Genomic DNA, 22,891 nt, shown 5'->3' with positions numbered 1-22,891 from the left:
CGCAATGATGGATGGGTTAGGTGACAAGCATTCTCGCAGTTGTGACATTACAGATACAAATACAAAATAAAAAATCTTGTGTACAGTCATAATATAGACTTAGATTTTAATGTTAAATTAACTTTATCTTAGAATATACAGTTGCAAAAACAACAAAATATGAATACTGACAAAGTTAACCGTATGCTGCTAGCCAATGCTCATAAATAAACAGAAAACTGGATGCCTCGTTGAAAAGTTGTGTAAAAAACTCACAAACGGAAAATTTATGGTCACGAATTCAGACGTGTTTTAATTGACCGAAACGCTACCCTGTGAAACAACCAAAATAATATATTTTTTTAATTGTATTTCTCCATGTAATTGTATTACGAATAATTTATGGTAAAAATGAGTCGATATTTCATGATACTTACGTGTAACAAATAACAAATCTAAGATATGAGCAGACTGTAAAATTTGAAATGTAAATTTTGACTCTATGGAAAACAATCTGATTAGTATGGAATATTTTTATTAATACACCTATACAAATATTATAAAGAGGAAAGGTTTGATTTTTTGTTTGTTTGTTTGTATGAATTGAATAGGCTCCGAAACTACTTGACAGATTTGAAAAATTCTTTCACTGTTGGAAAGCTACATCATTTCTGAGTGACATAGGCTAGGTTTTATCCCGGAAATCCCACGGGAACGGGAACTATGCGGGTTTTTTTTTGAAAACGCGGGCGAAGCCGCAGGCGGAAAGCTAGTTTTCTTATATAATAATTACATAATCATGTACGAATATGAGGCTTTATTTTTCACATTTATTTATTTTCATGGATTTTATTATACATTTGATTTTATCTTCAAAGATAACATTGTCTGACGCTCCAAAGATTACACAACCCGTTGCGTAATTACATTGAATTTGTAAAACACAATGCAGTAGCTATATGAATATATTACGAATAAATTTAAAAGTTTTGTATTTGTTTGTGAACAGCGGCAAACAAATTTGCATACATCGCGCACATGCGTGTACTTCAGAAGTGTTAAACCGAACTTGTTCGTATAATGAAGATGAGCGAAGATGTTTCGTAATCCGCCTTACCTCCGCAGAAACTTGGGAACCACAGCCAAGTGGCTACGATTCGACTTCTTGCCTACTTACCCTCGTTTGCTTCCAATATTGGAAACTTGATCAGTTAATGCATTGATCGCATTTTATTTTAGATATATATATCATTATATCATGTCTTATACATTATGTAGATTTTTAACTAGAAGAAATTTGCTTCCTAATTACATAGGTTCTTTTATACATAGTTAATGGATGTTAAAAGACAGTACAAGATTACTTGAGTGCGTTAAATACTATTAAAGTACGGTGGTTTGTTTCCCTGCTAAATAGAAATGTGATTTATTACAGATCATCACAAAAAGAAACGAATAAAATATGAAATTAATTATACACCACATTAAGCTTTAACGGACGCCATCAATCCTTCCTTATTTTGCTCTTTAATTTCTTGAAATATTAAGGTATGGTAGGAAATAGAGAATTTCCATCGAAAACAGAAATGTTTTTTATATAATCTGACCCATTTTCTTAACATAATTATATTAAATAGTTGGCTTGTGTTTCCTGTAAATGAAAGACATTTTAAGTGTTCAATATAATATATATACAACACATAAATACAACTTATATTAATATGTAATATATTTACTACAAAAAGCAATAGGACATGGTTAATTTAGCTTACACACGTTTTTATAATCTGTTAGTTATATTATATTATCTGTTATGTAGATTTAGTCTTTAGAACATAAATTAAGTCATCATCAATGTTATTAACTTTCAAATCATAATCATAAATGGCCTTAAACATGTAATAAATAAAACTAGATAAATATTTACAATAAAAGTATTTTATATAACCATTAATATTATTAATGTAATATCCTTTATCACATTTATGGTTTATTTACCAAAAAGCTAAATCATTTCTCAATGAGGACTCGTATTTGTGGAACATTTCACTAAATAATCTAAATAAATAAAACATTATTGACACAGTAAACTTATATCACAGTATTATGTATGGTATCAAACATATTTACATTTACGCTAATATTTAACATCGATATAAATATTTTATTACATTTAGATAAATATTATGGAGTAAATTCAATAACATGCTCGATTTTCTAACTATAATTGATTCTGTTTTTAATACGTGTATTACAATTTAACTTTAGAGATTTTTGTTAAAGGCGTTATATTTTCCAGATCTATAAAGCATTTATTTGCTGTTTTTACTTTATTGGCGTAGTGGCCTATATTTGTTGCTGGAACAGAATGTGTCGACGTATGTCAAGGCATTCCGGTAAATCGTTCTTTAAAACTTTGTCTTTTCTTAACAACAATAAAATTTATAGATTACTGTTTAACCATCGCATATGTTTTAAATTTGATTATCTATGTTGTATATTCAAGTATAACTAATTTATACTTTGTTGTAAGTTATATTTTAAGACTATGTTATTAACATTTTATAATTGTAACGTTCACTGTTCTTGAAACAATTTAAACCCATAAAGTTGTAACTTGTTTATCTAGTTAAGGTTTCAAAAGAAAACTTTTAATTGTTATATCGTCTTTATATTTTCTTAATGTTTAAAGCGTATAAAACGGAACACATCTTAGTATTTTCTATTAGGTACATAATATAAAAAATTAACTTTATTATAAACTTACTTCAGGAATGATATAGTAACAGACAAAAATAAACAATAAGTGACCGTTTTAAAATGAGAAGCATTGTTAACTGCTTCTAAATTAGCAATTACTTTCCGAACTTTATTACTGACATTTTGTTTTTCTAAATTGTTTGTTGAATAGAAGGTTTTATTCTTGGAGAAGGAGTTGTGGGTTGTGATCTGTATTTTATCTGAAAATTCCGTGGCCGATTCGGGATCGTCTTCATCATCAGAGCTCTCCGCTGAACCGAATTGGTTATCTGGTCCCTCCATTGGTGACGAAAAGTCCTCGTTTCTGCTCGATGGGCTGGTATTTTTAATAAGTGGTCGTGTTATTCCTGCAAAATTTATTTTATTTATTTTCTCTGCAATATAACTTAACGGGCTAAGGTAATTAAATAAACAAAATAAAAGCAAGAAACAGTTTAGTGTATTTAGTAGCCTTATCACTTAGTAGTGATCTGTTCCAGGCAACCAGGATTAAAGTTAAATTTAAAATTTTAGCTCAATGAAGTTTCAAATTAATGATAATTATATTTTGAAGTCGTGTTGTTAATTAATACTCGTATGCGTTTGGTACAAATTTGTATTAGATAGAAATTCGTGTTCACACGTAGATGGGTGTTGAACATCCAATTAATTAGAAGTTAATTGATAACACGATCAAGCTTGATATTATAATAAACCTCCTCCTCCTGTATTATGGTCATATTTAATAATTTCTCCAAATTTAAAATAATCTTTTGAACATGCGTCTTAATTTTTACATAAAAATTGTAAGCTTTTGAACAAATTAGCACAATTTTATTCTGGAAATCGACCATTTAAATTTACGTTTTGTAATAAATGTTGTAGGTACAACAATGAATGAATTTGAGTAACGTGGCTTATTATAATCTGTAGAACTAACGTCTAGCCATAAATAATAAAATAAAAAACAATTTTTTAATTTCCAAAGTACGAACCTACATACCTATTATACGTGAGTGTTTATTTATCATATTTTGTAAACAGATAAATTATTATTATCAAACTTAGCTTTGTTATGCATAGTTATGCATACTATGTATTAATCGCGAATAAATAGTCAACTAATAGGTTATCATGTGCCAATAATAGATTCTTACATTGATGCCATTGCTTTAAGTGTAAAGATTATTACTTATATAATAGATTACTATGTTAATAGATATGCAATATTCCGTCCACCAACTGCGTAGTACAAAAACTATTAACAATTCTATTCGTTTCCGTCCTTTATTCGGTAAAGCAAAACACGTTAATGCCAGAATCGGATCTTAAGCATGCCTTATTTACACACGATTGCCTATTTAGGTCACTCGTTGTTGTGGAATTAGTGTTTGCTTGTATAGCTCAATTCGAATAGAAATAACAGAGCTATTGAGAATTTAGATTAGTTAAAGTTTTAGAAACTAATACCACATTTCTCGGAAAACTGTGAGTTCTATGAATTCTATGTTAAAAACTGTTTTGATAACTTTCAGACGCTATATGGAGAACGTTTTTATAGGTACCTCCTAGTTATTGTAACTTCCTAAGATATGAATTGAAACATGATATAAAAACTTTAAGAAATCTAAGAAACCGCATGAATAAATCACCTAGCGTAGCCAAACACTTTTGCACGCCTCATAAGCGAAGCGTTGAGGTGGGTACTACTGTCACTTCGCGCAAAACATCTGATTTTTCAAACTTAAAATGTCTTTATGTATCATACATTGCACTTGTAAGATAATACATACACACACATATTAAGAAAAAACACTATTTTTAACGTTCATGATATTTTTGATGTCATTTTTGTTATTTAAACTAGTTAAAAAACAGTTTAAAAAAGTTCTGTCTTGGACGTCCGTGTGTCTGTATGTGCGGATCCTTTTTCTTGTTAACACGATAGCGACCGAAATACTTTACTAATCGAGTCTTTTTTTTTCTCTTACGCTTGAGTATGCTCAGGAATAGAACCCTTTCATTTTTCAGGGTCTGATTCGATGTGGTTTAATTGTTATTAAATAAACAAAAATAATAATTAATAAATATTTATTAAAAAAAATTATGAGGCGTGCACTTTTGGATTTTCCAAATTATTTCATAATATGGTTGAATAAGAGCAAAGAGTGAATTGGCTTCATTTCGAGTCGATAATTGCTTTCATGTACTTCTAAGATTCATTTTGAAGCAATCAAATATTAAAATCACTGACACAGTTTATTCAAAGAACAGAATTATTAATACTGCTTCTTCGCAACCAATGTACTTCTAAAGTTGCGAGTTTATTTCTATTTGATTTTGCGTTCTTAGAACAAAAAGCATACATGATTTTGACCTTATTCTCATATATAAAATCTAGAATACATTTTTACTTTGAAGTTTAGATTTAACTGTTATAATAGAAATTGTCTATAACAATTATTTAAACAACATACAAAAACTGTTGCAAAACGAAAATATGATTAGTGTTAAGAAACAGATTCTAGGCCATAAAGAATGAGAAGCTACAATCTAGACGATACATATTATGTAAACATGTAATGACAACAATCAACAGTAAATCAACAATCAATAACAAATACAATGAATCTACAAAACAAAATATGACCGAAGAGCTTAAATATCAGTACTACTTTTAGTATACTCTAAATTTCAATACACTCCATAATCACATAATAGTCACAATACCATAGATACGTATGCTGCCATCGACTTCTCCAAGCGAGTTCTTGGCGATGCATCGATAGCCGCCAATGTCTGCGTCTGTCAGCCGCCGGACCACCAGCGACATGCGACTCTCGAACGAGCTGAGCATTGTGTTCACCACTTCGTACTTGCTTGATTGTATCACCATTTCATCTGTTTATGGAAGTAATATTGTTAATTGACACATCCTTGTTCTATAGTGGGTAGAAAAAGTAAAAGAGAATGGAATAAGGATATTTCATTTAATGTTGCTGTGATATGTGTTACATAATAATTAAACCAAAAATATTCTTCGTTATGAAGAAATACGTGTTAGTTACCCAAACACCAGAAAATATTTTTGAAGTGAAACTTCTTTATCGGGGTTGGAAAAAAAATTTAGTGTAACATTTTCTCGTTACGCGTGAAATTTTTCCGTTACGCGCCATCTTTTTCTTGTCCCTATAAACCTCGTGTCATAATGTTTGTCCTCAATGGACTCCTAAACCACATAACCGATTATAATAAAATTCGCACACCATGTGTAGTTCGATCCAACTTGAGAGATAGGATAGTTTAAACATGTAGGTACCACGGGCGAAGCCGGGGCGGACCGCTAGTATTACACTAAAACTGAGAAATTTAAATTGGTAACATTCATTCACAACTATCGTTACCGCTTTTAGATTTCTAATTGTGTTGTAAGTAACAAAGAAAAATCGAAATTAATATACAGCTATATAATTGCGATTCTCAATCAATGCTTCAGGCATAAATATTATATCCACTTCAATCATATTATATCCACTCCCAAAATTTCAAAATAATCAGTTTTGATGAAAACCGCCCAAATGAAAAGAAATGAATTTTAAAGAGTCGTAGCATAAATTATAATAAAGATACATGAATATTATTCTCTCGTGTTTGGTGACCTGTCAAATTTAATATCACACTAAAATATTTCATTATTTTATGTAATTCATTATGGTTCGCTATTTTGGAAACTTTGTATTTCACGTATAAAAAGCTACAATAACTAGACGTTACCCACATTACAGTGTGCCCGATTACAATCTATTTTGATGAAAATAATTATTTAATTGGCTGTAGATTAACCCCCGAAGAAACGTTTGAAACGGAAAACGTTTTAACCGAAAAGACCATAATATTGAGCCGAAAATCCTATCCTATCCTTCCTCTATAAATTAAAAATGCGAAAGTTTGTGAGGATGTGTGTGTGTTTGTTACTCTTTCACGCAAATTATATTGAACCAATTACATTGAAATTTAGCACAAATATAGAGGGAAACTTGGATTAACACATAGGATATGTTTTATTCCGAAAATCCCACGGGAACGGGAACTATGCGGGTTTTCCTTCGAAAACGCGGGCGAAGCCGCGGGCGGAAATCTAGTTTGTTGTATAAATAAACCATAAGGAACATTTATCTATATTATAACCGATTCAATAGAGTCTGATAAACCGTACCTAAACAATGGTTCGTTAGTATTTAATATTGTTACAAGTCGAACTCCACAATCTACATGTAGGAAACATTTTCATGTAAACCCTAAACTGTAGCAATTTGCTAGTTTCGTCGAAACAATTCAGTACGTCTCAGAGCTGGGTAAGCTCTAGTGTCCGTTGTCCGCCAATGATAAAGCGGGGCTCCGGTTACAACGCATTGTACTCATTTCGAATCTTTATTGTGAATCTTTTGTATTTATGCCCCGCTCTAAAACGAAATACTTTTATATTTTATATAAGTAATGACTAAAATAAAGTTAAATCCAAATATATTTTCAATATGATAATAACTTATATGATGTATTTTCATTTATTTTTTTATTTGAAAATAAATTACTCTACCTTATTTTAAGTCTATTTGATTATATGTGAGAAAGTTTATTTTAACCATGCCTAATTGGGTAGGTCAATTATTTAATTATCGCGACCACGGCCACATCAACAGTATAAAATATACTTCATTAAAAATAACAATTCCCTCTTAATATAAAGGCATTCCAGACCTTTTCAAAATCGCCTTAAATTCATTGAACAATGTTCTACATCTGTAATGAAAGCATATTTGAAGTTAAAACTTATCTGACGCAGAACTTTAAAAGGAAACGATAAGAGCGGCAAATGTTTTGCCTAATCTTAATTTCGATCGAAACTTCAGTTTGTTTAGGTACTCTCCAATGTTCCCGGCTTCACGACGTGCGCAGCGATGACCTTCGTAGGAAATTACTTAACAAGCTCCCGCCACTCGTTTCATAATAACAAGAAATTTCATCTCAATTAATGTCTAAAATAACACTGTAACACTCTTAATTACGCTCGAGTGAGGGCTGCTTAATTAACACTTACATGTCAGAGGTCCTAACATAGATTGATGAGAAACGAAAATGACAACCTTGTTCGGTTCGCCCCTTTACTGTTTGGGAGTGAAAGCGCTAGTCACTCCTCACTCCCGGGAAAACAAAGGCTTGATCGACGGCCAGCTACACGCTCATGATCACGATATGATGAACAAGTTCCGGCGGTAATGCGTTTTAATAATTAGCATACGACGCTTCAGCTGATCATTAATATATTATATTAAGGCTATGTTCCTATTTATAATCTCACATATTTAATAATATTTGTTAAAAAAACCATAGGCTGAAAGTTAATTTAGTACCATCAGTGAAACCTAAGATATATGAACTAAGCTCGAATTGAAAGGTTTATAGTTTAACTGTGTCATAAAATGTATGGTAAACCTAATATAATATACCTCTATATTATCATAAAACACTTTGTAAAACATAATTACAAATTAAATTATTAAACAATGGGTTTTTGTTTAAAATGAACGTTTCATAAAGTCGCGTTACAACATGTATACTACATTATTCTACGATAAACGAAGAGAATACTGCAGTCTCCTAAGTGTTGTGCGGACCAGTTTCTAGTAGGTGTGAATAACAAGCCTTGAGGTGAGTATCGGCCATTCAAGTTGTTATGACTGTAACGAGCTCCCGAGTGTTTTGTAAACTGCGCCACGTAATGGAATAAAGGGAAATGATCATTTCGTATGTACTAGAATGTCATATTTCGTGTGATGTTATGTTGAGTAAGTTGTATTAATGGGATTGAAGTAAACGTTAAAATGTTGCATTATAATTGATTAGACTGTTTATGTATAATGTATGCTTATGCAAAATTTTCAGAGCTTTTCTTAACTCGCAAAATTTTGATATTTATTTGTTATGTTATGTTATGAGACATAAATAGTACCTAACTATATATGCTGAAGATAATAAAGAAAAATTCTCGAATACTAGTGCTTTAGAGAAATTCGTCACGATTGGCGAGAGATCAGGTGCGAGACTGATACTACTAAAGTACGTGCTTTATGAATCGCACTGTACCAATACCAACTTCCTCGGTTCGGGCACGAACTACACAGATTTTTTGAAGAAAATTTGCACTTTAAATTTATATTCAGGATGAATGCATAGATCTCGATTTTTGCTTCGATTATCCGAAAACATTTACAGATTAAGACTAATAAATTTGAATTCTACTAGATAGAAACCACAAAGATTATTTTGAAAAATAACGTCTTCTCCTATATTAAAGTAGATCGTATTAAAACCGCAGCCTGATTCAACCCTTTCTGTCGCCACCGTCACACAAATTGTTAGCCGTTAAAATAATGCGTCACACTTGACCGGCTAACGAACCCCTTGAGGATCTAACACTCTACTAACCTTTTTCATTTTGTATTGTCACTGAAATACATTGCCTCACATTTTCTTTCAAGCCATATTTATTTTTTAAAATTGCGGCGCATCCGCTAGTTTCTTTCTTTTATACACATTTTTATCAGTATAAGCTGTAAACTTGCTACAATTGAAAATTAACCCGTAAATTTTACGCTACAACTGCTGAGCTGGGAACTTTCTGAAACCGCCGTCGGCTATGCGAAGAAATATGAAGTAAGCCGTAATCTGCAGTTTTTTCTATATAACGTTTTTCTAGCATGATATTACTTCATTTATAACAAAAAATATGCTACTTAATAGATCTGAATATTACAGGCATACAAATTAAAAATTGATGGAACAATATTAGGTAAAAAAGTGTCAAAATATTCCACAATTTTTCAGCTCCACAGTGTGGACTTGTAACAAATACAATATCATCTGAAATATTACAATTTCGTGAATAAGTAATAGAATGATTTGGGGCTGGTTACGTGCACAGATTTTCTTGACACATACGTTGTTATGAGGCCAAAGTATGTATGTTTGAGAAAATGTATTATTTTATTACGTAACTTTAGTTGGTTTATTTTACGCTCGAATAGGTGCTAATGGATATTTCAGAGTGGATCTGCCGAAGTTTTATTATGATTCCGCAGTGGTAAACTTTTCTACTTCAAAATGTTATTGGAACACATTCTCGTTTTATGCACTCGAGATTACGAACCGAAGCTTCCGTGACTCGCTTGATTATTGAACTATCTGCAATTTATAGTTCTACATTTCATTGGAACATCATATGCTAATGTAATATGTGAATATATCAACGCCTGTAATATTCTTTTTGACGCTCTACAACTTATTGCATTTTATTTCGAATTGGATAGATTAATTTAAAAAAATGTACGCATCACAAACAATTTTAGAAAAACTCAGATAAGTTTAGGAAAACATCAATACGAAAGTAGATCAGTAGTTCATCAGCAGTCCTTTTCTTCCATACATGTAATACATTACTCGTAAGCTCGTAATACACTTAACCATCTGCACTATATCCATTAACAAAAACTAATTTAGTTTGTACCTAATTCTTAAAAATAAGAAAATTTGCATTTATAATCACTAGTTATCAGTAAGTAGTTGCAGTTACACAATTGTGTCTTAAATGTGAAACGATAGAGTTGCGATAGTGAACGTGTTGCTCGGTCCAGTTGCTTGAGCGGAAACTTAGCGAATCAAAAGCCTGAATAGTTAGCGAAATGTTTGATCTGCCAGCGAAACTTGGCTTTAGCTTTCAGCACGTCATTTAAGTATTCATAGCTGGCTAATGTACTGACGGCAAGGCAATATTCTTGTTATCTCAGATTTCTAACGAGTTAAAAATAACACATAAAATGTTTAATTGTGACCTCCAACGCAGTAAGTAACATAAAGTAGAATCTTTTGAGATAATAAAATGTAGGAGCGTATATAGCGCATTCTAGAGATATAAATTATAAAAGCATTGTTGGGTCCCTACAGAGAGGTCGTAAACGCCACGTCCACTGAAGTGGAACTAACGAGCATTGTCTTATTTTACCACAATAGGTCAATTTTCTTAAGACTTAAACCTCTTACCCGTAAATTAAATCTAATATCTCATTACTTGCAAGCTAAACTCCGCCCAAGTTCGACGCTTGCCAAAAAACTACACCAATTTCAAACAGACCGCGTAAATTGAAGAATCTTAAGAATTTTATTAATTTAATTAAGAAAGCTCTGGATTATATGTGATAATTAGCTACAATTACGTCTGGAATGATAATATTCCGAATATATAATTTTTTATTAAATGAAGGTACGTACAATAATTTAAATAATTTATCTTTCTACTCTTACAGATGCGGGCTATATCTATAAGAATAAGACATTTTTTCAATTAAATTATCTACGATTCTCGACTACAGTAAAACCAGTATACATCGATTTATCATATCCAAAAAACCGCTATATACAAAATTACGTGCGAAACCTCAGAGCCGTTTGGGGGATACATTTTTCATTGTATATTGATACGAATTTAATGATGTTTAACAATGCGTCGATATTAATTATGCAATCACGAACATAATTAAATAGAATACAAGATACAGGCATAAGTAAATGGATACTGAATCTTAATTATCTGGACTAAAAGTTGCAATTACCTGGAGTCAGTGATAATAGAGGTCGTTGTCATGACAACCAAGTGATGCTCTCCCAAAGGCACAATAAGCTCACATTAATTAAAAGCTTCTAGACACGAGAAGGGCTTTCTTAAAATGTTTAGCATAATGTATTTGACAATTTCATTATTCATTTAAATTAACTTATGTAAGTCATGGGTCATAATGGTTATAATATTGAGATATAAGAGTAAGATTTATAGAGATTATAAGAAAAAAAGAATATAAATTTAAAGTTTGTAAATCTTTACATAAAGTCATAATGTTTTAAATTAAGTTTTATAGCATTCAAATGCTTTATAAATTTAAAGTTAAAAGTATAAGGTTTATCTTCCACTTACTTGATTCTCTAACCCAGTAGTTGATGGACTTCGGGGAAGACTCCACGTAGCATTCGAGCGTGACGTCAGTACCGAGGGGTGCTCCTACCAGTTGGTTTGGCACTTGGATAACCGGGTGAACTAAAGGGACATTAATACATTAGTTCTATGGTAATCGTACTTGATGCGAGTTAACATTAATAAGTTTACAGATTCGAGCTTCGTACGATCTCTTCGTAAATCATCAAGATATGAATTAAGATTGACAAATGAAAAACATGGGCAATTATTGTTGTAACAGACGGCCGGGGAGTGTCTACTTTCGCTATGAAAAGCCTCATATATATCGTGAAGAAAATAAAATTTTTGCAAAAACATTAGGTAGATACCTCAAAAATGTTAGCTGCTAAAAATGAAAGATTAACGTTGTTATTTCGCACTTTAGAAACGAGAGAAGCAAATAGTCTATTCTCTCCATTAATTTTTTGCCTCAGAAGCAAAGACGAAAACAGCCCAAGCAGTGAAAAATAATTATAATCAACAACTAACTGACGGTAAATAAAACCATTAATAACATGAAACCTCTGAAAGTAGCGAGATAAACAACAATTATTAATTTCTACGGTCAATTAAGGTCAAAAATAACTTGAATAAGAGCTGTATTAAAAATTCAGCACAGATGTTAATTGTGAAAAACGTGTTCAACGACAGTTTGATATTAAAAATACAATTGTTTCTTTATATTGAAATCATAATTGTTCACACATTTATATAGACGTTGTAATGAATTAATAAACACTTTATGAGCTTAAAATGAATTAAAAATTCACTTTTACTTCAAAACATATTTTACTTATTCGATTTGCCCCTATGTTTTATTTATGCTTACGTTTTAACTACCTATATCAAGTAAATTATATTACAAATACGAGGGATTTAGTGAGACTTAAATTCAACTTTTAATACATTTATTTTATTATACTTACAGTGAACTTTCACGACAATTCTCTTGCTCACAGATGGAGGTACGCCATTGCTAGCGATGCAGAGATATGCTCCCATATCAGACCGTGAAATTTTATTGAGTGTGAGAACTTCATCTTCATACACAGGTACTAAAACAAAGTTATTGTAATAAAACATACATCCGTGGCGCTTGAAAGTTAAAACATTAGTAAATTTTATACATAAAGTGTACGTGCAATCTCTAGTAAAAATAGGAAAAGCCACATGAAGTGAACTTAGAGCTAATAAGTTTATCGTATATATTATTTTTAATTATATAATATTTCTAAGCCTATTAGATCGTAATTTTTTTTTTGTTAAATAGCCTATTAACGCGGTATTTAACATTTCCTTACCTTTGCTTTTACTACCATTTGTGTGACGAATAACAACATCAGAACCATCTTCTCTTCTCCACATGACGCGAGGTGCAGGCTGTCCTCGAGCCCTGCAAGACAGCTTAGCTGTTCCACCTTCAGGTACCATTATGTCTCCAGATGTCTCCTCTGCTATAAAATCCGGTGGAACCACTACTTCCAAGTAACCCATCTAAAAGTAATGAGAAGTTTAATTAAATACAATAAACAGACCGCGTGTACTAATAAAATACTATTTTGAACTTACTATTATTCTTACTATTTCCTTTTAAACCTAGAGAAAAACTTATATTTAAGAGAAAGTAGCTGATCAAATTAATAATAGCTCCACGGGGTGATGTATCTCAATCGAAGGGTGAGTAAACAAGCCCATCAAGACAATGGCCATAAATTAGTACAGTCCATTTGGAATACTTTTTGAAACACATTGCATCAAGTGGCGTCATGCCGCGTCGACGTCGCCGTCGAAGCCTGCAGCTGCACTGTCGGCAGCGAGAATTTATGCCGTTATCAGACCCGGGTATAAATTACAACGCAGTGCAATAATTTAGGAGAACTATACACGAATCATTACCCGCTGCGACGGTCGCTTGCCGCTTGCTGTAGTTTAATTCACTTTATACCCCTACGCTCACTGTAATCGCTACTTTATTTTCAATTATACGTTCAGTGGTGTTTGTATTGAATCCGGCGGTAATTATTATCAGTTTATTAACTGTCAACGTTATTCAATTATGTGCTCTATAAAATAAGTAGAATGCATTTTTTACTCTGTAATTGAAAAATAATCTAGTTGGCTAAGCTCGAATGGAATATTCGAAATTCATTCAAGAAATTAAAATTTAATTTGTGATTTTTACACATTCAGATGAATGCCAAGTATTGTCCGGAAATTAAAAGTCGGTGGAAATGTTACAGCACTTACAAATTCATTTTGTGGGCGTGGATGATGAACGAAATGGCTCTAGTGTTTGCCCCTGTTGACATGTCACATAATGGTTACTATATTCATTCAATCTTTCATGTGGTTGCTGCTATTATAATGGGTATTCCACTGGTTTATTCGGAGATTTGTGTTTCGCAATACACAAATTGTAACGTGATTACAATGTGGGATTTCTTTCCTCTATTTCGAAGTGTCAGCTACGGCATGATATATTTGGATATTCTCAAGATGATATATATGATGGTCCTCACTACATGGTATTTAGAATACTCTTTTTACGGAGCCTTAGATCCACCGCCTTGGTTTTCATGTGAAGAATTTGGTGGAATGAAGTGCATGGTAAAACGAATAAATGTCTCTATATTTCAACATTGCCTAGAGGCTCAAAACTTATTCGATGATGACTGTGGCATGAAAACTGCGAGCAGTTGTTTTTTCGATCGAGAGATTGGTGATAACAATACGTTACGAAAAAATTGCATTCACGTTTGGAAATTGATAATTGCGAGTTGCACACTCGGCATCGCCTACTTCATACTCTCGTTGAAAATAGATAAGTGTATGAAAATAGTGGTCAGATTTTTGGCAATTTATATTTGTATTGTGATGTTCATTCTGTTTTGTGTCGCATTGTCCTCCAGCGGCACTTGGTACGCGACAAAAATAACTATGAACTGGAGTGAATTCAACTACAAACATTGTTTTTACACGTTCACGCGGGGTATTCTTTCTTGCGGAACAGGATGTGGAATTATTGGTTTTTTGTCTCGTGATGTTTCATTTCGCAGTCCAGCTACCATGACTTCGGTTACTATTTCTCTTTTTTCCGTTTTTATAACACTCGTGCTTGGACTTATTATTTTCAGTGGAATCAAAACTATGTCATATTATCACGGTGAAGAAGAAAATGTGTTGGAGATGGGTGAAAGCCTTTTCTTTTCACCTTTTGCTTCTGTATCAGAAATTTTAAGTTATTTTAATAGTTTATCAATATGGGGATTTTTGTGGTTTTTGTCTATATTCTTTAGCCTTTTTGTCAATTTATGGATATTAATATTGTTTTTATACGAAATTTTGTACACTCATTTTGAATTCGTTCGCGATTATTATAATTGGAGCTTAGTTATGTTGATAGCATTCATGTGTATATTTTCAAGTCCATTTTATTGTTCCGATCTTACTGGGTCCCTTGCAGATGCTACTAAAATTATTCAGATCACGAGTAGTTTATTTTTTTCGGTTGCAATTTATTGGATATACGGCTATAAAAAACACAGTATTGATATTATTTTCATGATAGGGGTTAAAGCTAGCTGCTTTTGGAAATTTCTGTGGCTTGTTAATCCAATATTGCTCCTATTAATGCTCTTCATAAAAATAAGGAAATTTTTAAGAAAAGACTATACGAATACTTATATTATTGAAAGTATACATATGCGTACTGATTTTCTGGTGACTTATATATTGATCAGTATTTATGTTGTTATCGTATTGGTTGGTATGTGCGTCGAAATAAAAAAGTATTATAACAATTCTAATGTACTCGGAATATTCTTTCCAACAGAACATTGGGGTCCACAAGATAGAGTACTATTTAGGAGTAGAAAAATGTTTGTTCCTGAAATAATGACTAGAGAATTTCTGTATCGTCAAGTAAGAATTAGAGGGTATGGCAGGAGCAAGAAAGTTGTTGAAGATCAAAGCGATAAGACATCAGAAGAACCTTTTATAGAAAAAATGGAATGGAGTGCACTTACTTCTAATTGACCTTTAATAATATCGTTTATCTCTAACAAATAAAGCATTAGTTCAACAACAACAAAATATTTCTTTTATTGTAACAATTTTATTTAATGTTAAAATTTTTACCAGATTATTCGACGTAGGCATGTTATATGTTAATCTTACTCGCTCAAACGCCAATCAGGTTTACACACAGATTACATATTTCTATTGTAAATTTACCTGGCTTTTCATGGGGTCGGTATTGATCTGGCACATGTATTGACCGCGGTCGTCCTCCTGGACGTTCCTAATGTGCAAATTCCATATTGTCTGTCCGTTATGGGACACTCCTACTCTATGGTTGTTGGTGATCACGTGGACATGTATCGCTTGTATTGCCTTTGTGTCCGCTTTTACCCACCCTACCTGTGGAATTAAAGCGTGTAATGATGTTGTTATTTGGGATTCAATTGATGATGATATCAAGAAAGTTGACAGTCGGTAAAATCAAGGACTTACATGATTTAGATTAAAGCTTCAATCTTTATTCATCGCAGTATTTTTTTAATTATTTTAGCCAAGTAATTTGATACCGTATTTCAAAGTTTAAATTTAAATAAATTATACTAACTCAAAACGAGATACACGCGTAATTTATCTTACCTATAATTATTTTTTTTAAACAATAAATTTATCTAAATTTTACTTACTCTATATCCACCTAAGTTTTGCACAAGACATCGAAAAGTAGCATCCCTTCCTATTGGTACTGTTAAATTGCCAATGGGTTCTGCAAATTCAGGCTGAAATGCCTCTCCTTAAAGATGCAAACAAATATTTTATTATTACATAGGTAAGACACACTTAAAGTAGCTAAATATAATTTATCATTTGAAGAAAGTACATATTATTATGAACATGATAATTTGTTATTTAAAATTATAATAGTATCTATCAAAGGAATCCAAAAAAATGATAGATAAACACTTTTGTTTCTTTCAAAAATATGTTATATAATTTATTTCCATCCCAATTTATCAAACACATACATAATCTCTACATTAGAATGGATATTTAGTTTATTTATAATATTCGGAATTTATATGAACATTATTTTGATCTATTTATAATATTAGCAATTTATAATACGTTACCTGCTAATTTGGAATCGAGACTCAGCATTAATATACCAATCATGTAAATCGACGATTGAATGCTATTCATGTTGTAACGCCTCTAAAAGGCTAATTCCTCCATATATTACTGGAAACAAGTACTATAATTAATAAAATAATATACATAAAACTAAATCTACATTAATGATTAACAGATTAGGTTATAATGCATATAGTTTTTCTAAAATCTTCCTTGTAATAATTACTTTTGAGTGCTCTTTTGTAGTTAATTTTCTGACTCTTTTTTCATTATAGCCGGCACCGTTTCAGTATGATTTACCACGTATAAAAATGGACAAGCTATTCATCATACCAAACAGGTGTCATTATAAACACATAAATACACATTGAAATGCTAATATTTGCCCAAAGAGCAATCACGATACGTTTACATGTAGAAATGTTCGCAGAAAAGCGATTCGTGGGTGCGATTTGCGATTTCATCAGTCAATAATGATTCAATATACCCAGAAAGCATGTATATTGAGTAGGTACGTATTTGGTCATAACTGAGCTCCATTGAATATGCGCTAAAGGAGGATGCGATCGCGCACCGGTAACTACTTTTCCGAAACGGTGCGATAATGCTTGGGAAAAATTCGCGCCACAACCCTATCGATATGACGTTTGGTGAACATATTGGAATTGGTAACGGCGAGACCTCGCCTCACACGGCTCTATTGAAAAAGCCGGTGAATGTGTTATAACTCGGAGATAGGTACTAACATGCAAAATGTCTTGGTATACGTACTAGGTGTAGGTACATCGTTGCATTGATATTATCAACTCTTTGCAATCATTGACTTAGCTAGTACAGAGCAAATATTCTGCATTTTTTTCAGGTGACGAGAGAAATAAATTTGCAATCATCGTAATAAATATTAACTTTTATGTTGTTTTTAATAAAATAATAATTTATTTTTAATTTATTATGTCATTCGTGAAATCTAAAATTTAAATTGGAGACTCTCATTTTTGTTTCTATAAACCTAAGACTTTTTAATTATTTTGTTAATCCGATTGTTAAGCGTACCTATATACATACTTGTAATCACGCTACGCATTTCGTATTCTTTTCCTGTAACAGCTACGCCTCTACTTAGTCCTTAAAAAGGTTCCGATTACATTATTTGTTTTCAGCCCCGATAATATTACGATAAGCTGTAGATACATTCAAAAGGCAAGTTAAAGAGTATGATGATATTCGTTGCTTCAATTGAAAATATCGGGAGGTATATATTTTTTGGTATATTGTATACTTAGTACAATTATAATTTGTACAAGTTAATGTATTTGTAGAAACTGCATTTTAATATATTAAATATGTTAAATTCAACACGTTGTCTTTGTTGTCTGTTTATTGTTAACATAAAATATATGATAACAATAACGTCATATTTATTAATTCAGCAATAAATTAAATTAAATAAAGTGTGATAAGTTGTAATTTAATAATATATTCTTGTACCTAATAATTTCTTGTCATATCTATAACAATGTCATATTTAAACAGTTCTTGTCATAGTTAACTTGAGTCATATTATCTTTCTTAGTTTTTTTTTATCTTATTTATGTTACTATGTAGTATTACTTTACATATCGAGAGCTTTACAACAATTAAGTAACCACAAAAGCTATTCACAATGACGTTGATCATCCTTAGGCAATTAAATTACAATTATAATTAATGTTGATTTACTCACATGTGGCGCGTGAATATAACTAGCTGCAAGTGCATAATTATTCATAGATTACCTATACATATTTTATTATGTCACACCACGTATAATTGCTCAAATATTAGCATTTAAATATGTATTTACAATTTACAAAATTATAATATTACTAGCTTTCCGCCCGCGGCTTCGCCCGCGTTTTCAGAGAAAACCCCGCATAGTTCTCTTTCCGGGATAAAACCTATCCTATCTCTCAATTTGGATCGAACTGCACATGGTGTGCGAATTTTATTATAATCGGTTAAGTGGTTTATGGGTCCACTGAGGACAAACATTGTGACACGAGATTTATATATTAAGATGAGTTTCCTGCACAAATTACATATACATATACATATTATAACTGGTACAAAACGAAGTGTCTATCTTAATATATATATAAATCTCATGTCACAATGTTTGTCCTCAATGGACTTCTAAACCACTTAACCGATTATAATAAAATTCGCACACCATGTGCAGTTCAATCCAACTTGAGAGATAGGATAGTTTAAACATGTAGGTACAACGGCCGAAGCCGGGGAGGACCGCTAGTAGGTACATAAATTTAAAGTTATGTAAAAGTCATTTCAAATTCTGCCTACTGAAATATACCGTCTGTTTCGTAGGCATAAATTATTTAAATTATGTGTTTTTTCCTTGTTTTTTCAGGTCATCATAAAATACAAAAAACAAAGTTATCTAGGTAGTCACAGAGAGGATACATAACAAAAATTTACATCTAACTTTTTTTTATAGAAACGCATTTTATGTTGTAAATGATCCAGATTTGATTGGTATTTCCCTTCCGCTTAACACTATCCTTTGAGCGCGTTTACTAATTGTAAAATGTAAGAGAACAATACTCTAAAGTCGGATGCTCTAATTGTTTAGACACTTCTCAGCTTGAAGTAAAGCTACCGGCACCGCTTCATATAATTAGCACTGAACACGCTAAATTCCCTTTAACCGGAAACAAATATTTGACTTTCATTTTGTTTACTTACTTATTTTTAATTAATTTGTGTATTGAACCTAATGTAGGTTGCTTTTTCGGTGAAGGAAATATCTAGTTTACTAAGAAGATAATTATGCAATTCAATACAATTTAATAATTAAATATAATTACATTTATAAGTAAGATATAGATATAGTAATAGGAAAAAGGAAACTTTCTCAAAGTTTTTTATTTCTCTTTATTAAATTAATTACCTAGTTGTTAATTAATGAATTATTATTAATTGCGGCGTCATCAGTGGCAGTGATTTTTTTGTCAATAAAATTGTGTTGAAATTTGCCTATAAAAATATATATATGTTTCATCTAATTAACAGATGAGGGTATATTTTTCGAATCCATGATTAGACTGTACGAAAATTATACCAAATAATACTATGCCATTAATAATATTTAGTCAATATTATCGGAACACACGAACATTAAAAGATATTCAGTGCATAGCTTTCTTCAAACTCCCTTCTAAGTAAATATTCTTCAAAAATAGAGCTTTCTAAGTAGAGGCAAACTTATTAAATACCCGTTATATATATTGTAAATACGTAGTTATTTAGAAATACATTCAGATAAAAACACCATATATAAATACATAGTAATATATAGAACCACATAGATTATTTGTATATTATTTAAATACTATTAAAACGATTACTTACAAGGTAATATTCAATACCAATAAAATAAAATATTAATATATTGTAACAATATGTTTACATTTTAAATAAAATATATTAAACTCTACGTAAAGATGTATTGTATTAAGCTAACACAATTTTAATTATCTAAAAGCTATTAAAATAATACAAAAATGTAACATAAACAATGCTAACAAGTGTAATGGCGCAAAAAGTGAACGCATGAAAAAAACTTATTTAATTCATAAAGCATTCAAGTCTTAAACAATGAGCACGTATATCCAACTCACCCGTATATTACAGGAACTAACTGAAAAAGTAGCTTGGAACTTCATATAGTTCAAGTTAAGGGATGTTTATGTCATAAGCATCGTAAAACACTCGGGTATTCGCGTATCAAGTTTCACGTGATAAGTTTGGGCGGTCCCCAAGGAGCGTGCTATCGGCTATGAGGTCGTACCACACACTGCAGCCGCTGGTCCATTCACCGCGTACCCTATCGTTATTCCGCATCTGAGTCCGATACGCTGATAAGGATATGATTATTTTTTAATTAAATTATTTAAGAAATTTGCAATTATGTATATACTGGAGAAATGTTTGGTGGGTGTATTAGGGAAATCTTATTACGAAACGCTTTATAAATTTAATATTATATTATTTTTGGAACGGTTATTGCTAAGGGAGAAATTTAATATACATAATGTAAACAGATAATTACTTTTAATTTTGCTTATCGGCCAATAAACATTGCTCCGATTTTTAATTTACTAATGGATATGATATTGACGCTAGTCATTTCATTTAATTAATTTTCCATCTAGCTAGTTTAGAAGCGCAAATTCATAAAGTAACCATAATATATAATATTTTATCCATTAGAGGTAATAACGGTAAATGGAGATAGAATAATTAGTCTCTTCGCAGCTAATTTGGCAAGTTATTAATTGAGAGGCGTTTAAAAGGACCGTCATCTGGTTGATTATGAGATGGAATTGGAGGTTCAAATGAATGCATGCTAAATTGTATAGACTATAGACTGTTAATATACTATTACTAAATGAAAATATTATATTATTTCTTTAGACTGTTACCGATATAATTGAATTTTGCTATTGACTGATATATAAAGCTAATTATAAAATTAAAATTTTAAGACACATTTAATAATAAATAAATAAATATTTCAAGACAATTTTCACACACGCCACGATCTGATCCCATACTAAGCTTTCGCTTGTGTTATGGAAACCAGATGGCTGATAAACATACATAATTATATAAATTTAAATAAATACTTATATACTTAGATAATTAACACCCAGACACAGAGCAAACATCTATGTTCCTCACAGAAATATTTGCCCCGGGTGGGAATCGAACCCACGAGCTTTGAAGGCAGGGCCACTATACCAACCAAGCCATCCGGTCAGTCAAATTTAAACATTTTTATTGGTCTTTGGTAAAAATGATTTAGTTTGGTACTTTAATGATCTATATTAACCCTAGAAGTTAACATACTGCGAGATACATACAACCTTGACAATACAAGATAACCTTGCGCTTAGAAAACGCAAGATTTTCAAATGCCTCTATTTTAGAAAATAACTTAGGTTCTACATCTTTTTAAAAGTTTACTATCAACGTTGGAATAAAAATACATTTATAGTATAGTCTGTTTATTATTTGTTATTACAACTAAAAAAGGTGACCTCTAGAAATGAAGCTACAAAAATTAACAGTTTCTGATCATAGGGATAATTATTCTTCGAAATCATTACAATAATGAAAGTTTTTCTTACTATCTAGACATTTATAATATAACCAATTTGAAAATAATAAACATTATTATACTAAATAGGCTTAAAACCATCGAGATATATTACTAGAGGGGTTATTCCAAACAAAAACATTGCGCGCGGCCGATGTGGTGGGGTACGTGTGGAACGAGCGAGGCGTGGCTTCAAGTTCAAAGATTAAGCAATGCGTGCAGATGCGACACATTGTGCAATCTGTTTACGCGGTACTATCTGGTGGTACTGATACTAGGGAATTAATAAAACGAGGATTTTATATTAAACTATGTATTTTAATTTCCTTTAAATAATATCAATTTATTAAGCTTTTGTCGTTTTGTGTAGTAATCAATAGTTTTATCAGTTTTTGCTTCATGATGTAATTTAAATGGATACGATGATTCAATGTTGATGGCGTTTACGTATAAGAAACTCACATTTTGAAAAATCTCACGCGAGATTCGAGGATGGGGGAGGGGTTGAATAAATTCTCACGACATCTCACCAGGGGGGGAGGGAGGTGCAGAAAATTTTAAAAAACACCTCACGTAATTTATGGACGCCCCCTTACTCGATCACAATTTTTGTAACTTTACTATAAACGGAACTACATTTAAAAATATACTTTATTTATTGAGTTATAAGGTTGCTTCCATTCTGTTTATTTACATTCTCAAAAACATCAATCGCTGCAGAGGTGGCTTGCGACAAAGGCGGCTTGTGTCAAAGGCCTCGGCGATATCATTTAAGAACATAATATTATGTACTTTAGGCAAAC

The 22,891-nt window shown here is 31.6% G+C and overlaps 1 protein-coding gene across 1 annotated transcript; it reads right to left on the bottom strand.

Annotated features, from left to right (window-relative positions):
- Positions 1-1,734: 1,734 nt before the first annotated feature.
- On the bottom strand, positions 1,735-20,768 carry LOC149907697 (lachesin-like). Its single transcript, XM_090103384.1, has 9 exons — positions 20,608-20,768; positions 16,930-17,038; positions 16,486-16,592; positions 16,016-16,201; positions 13,084-13,276; positions 12,709-12,837; positions 11,744-11,863; positions 5,449-5,619; positions 1,735-3,086 (listed from the first exon to the last, which is right to left on the bottom strand). Exons 2-9 carry the CDS (start codon positions 16,997-16,999, stop codon positions 2,743-2,745), a joined length of 1,320 nt encoding a protein of 439 aa, XP_089959510.1. The 5' UTR covers positions 17,000-17,038; positions 20,608-20,768; the 3' UTR covers positions 1,735-2,742.
- Positions 20,769-22,891: the final 2,123 nt, after the last annotated feature.

This window comes from Colias eurytheme, chromosome 6, assembly GCF_061535395.1.
Source record: "Colias eurytheme isolate Ceu_HAF_F1 chromosome 6, ilColEury1 Martin Lab GWU primary, whole genome shotgun sequence".
Taxonomy (NCBI): domain Eukaryota; kingdom Metazoa; phylum Arthropoda; class Insecta; order Lepidoptera; family Pieridae; genus Colias; species Colias eurytheme.
This window is presented reverse-complemented; position numbering and strand designations above follow the sequence as displayed.

Bases quoted from the DNA above. Each gene is read 5' to 3' on its own strand.
- LOC149907697 (XM_090103384.1), bottom strand. From the start codon at position 16,999: ATGAATAGCATTCAATCGTCGATTTACATGATTGGTATATTAATGCTG. The intron at 16,202-16,485 runs GTAAGTAAAATT...TTAATTCCACAG, and splicing joins AAAACTTAGGTGGATATAGA to GTAGGGTGGGTAAAAGCGGA. The intron at 13,277-16,015 runs GTAAATTTACAA...CATTACTTTTAG, and splicing joins CCGACCCCATGAAAAGCCAG to ATGGGTTACTTGGAAGTAGT.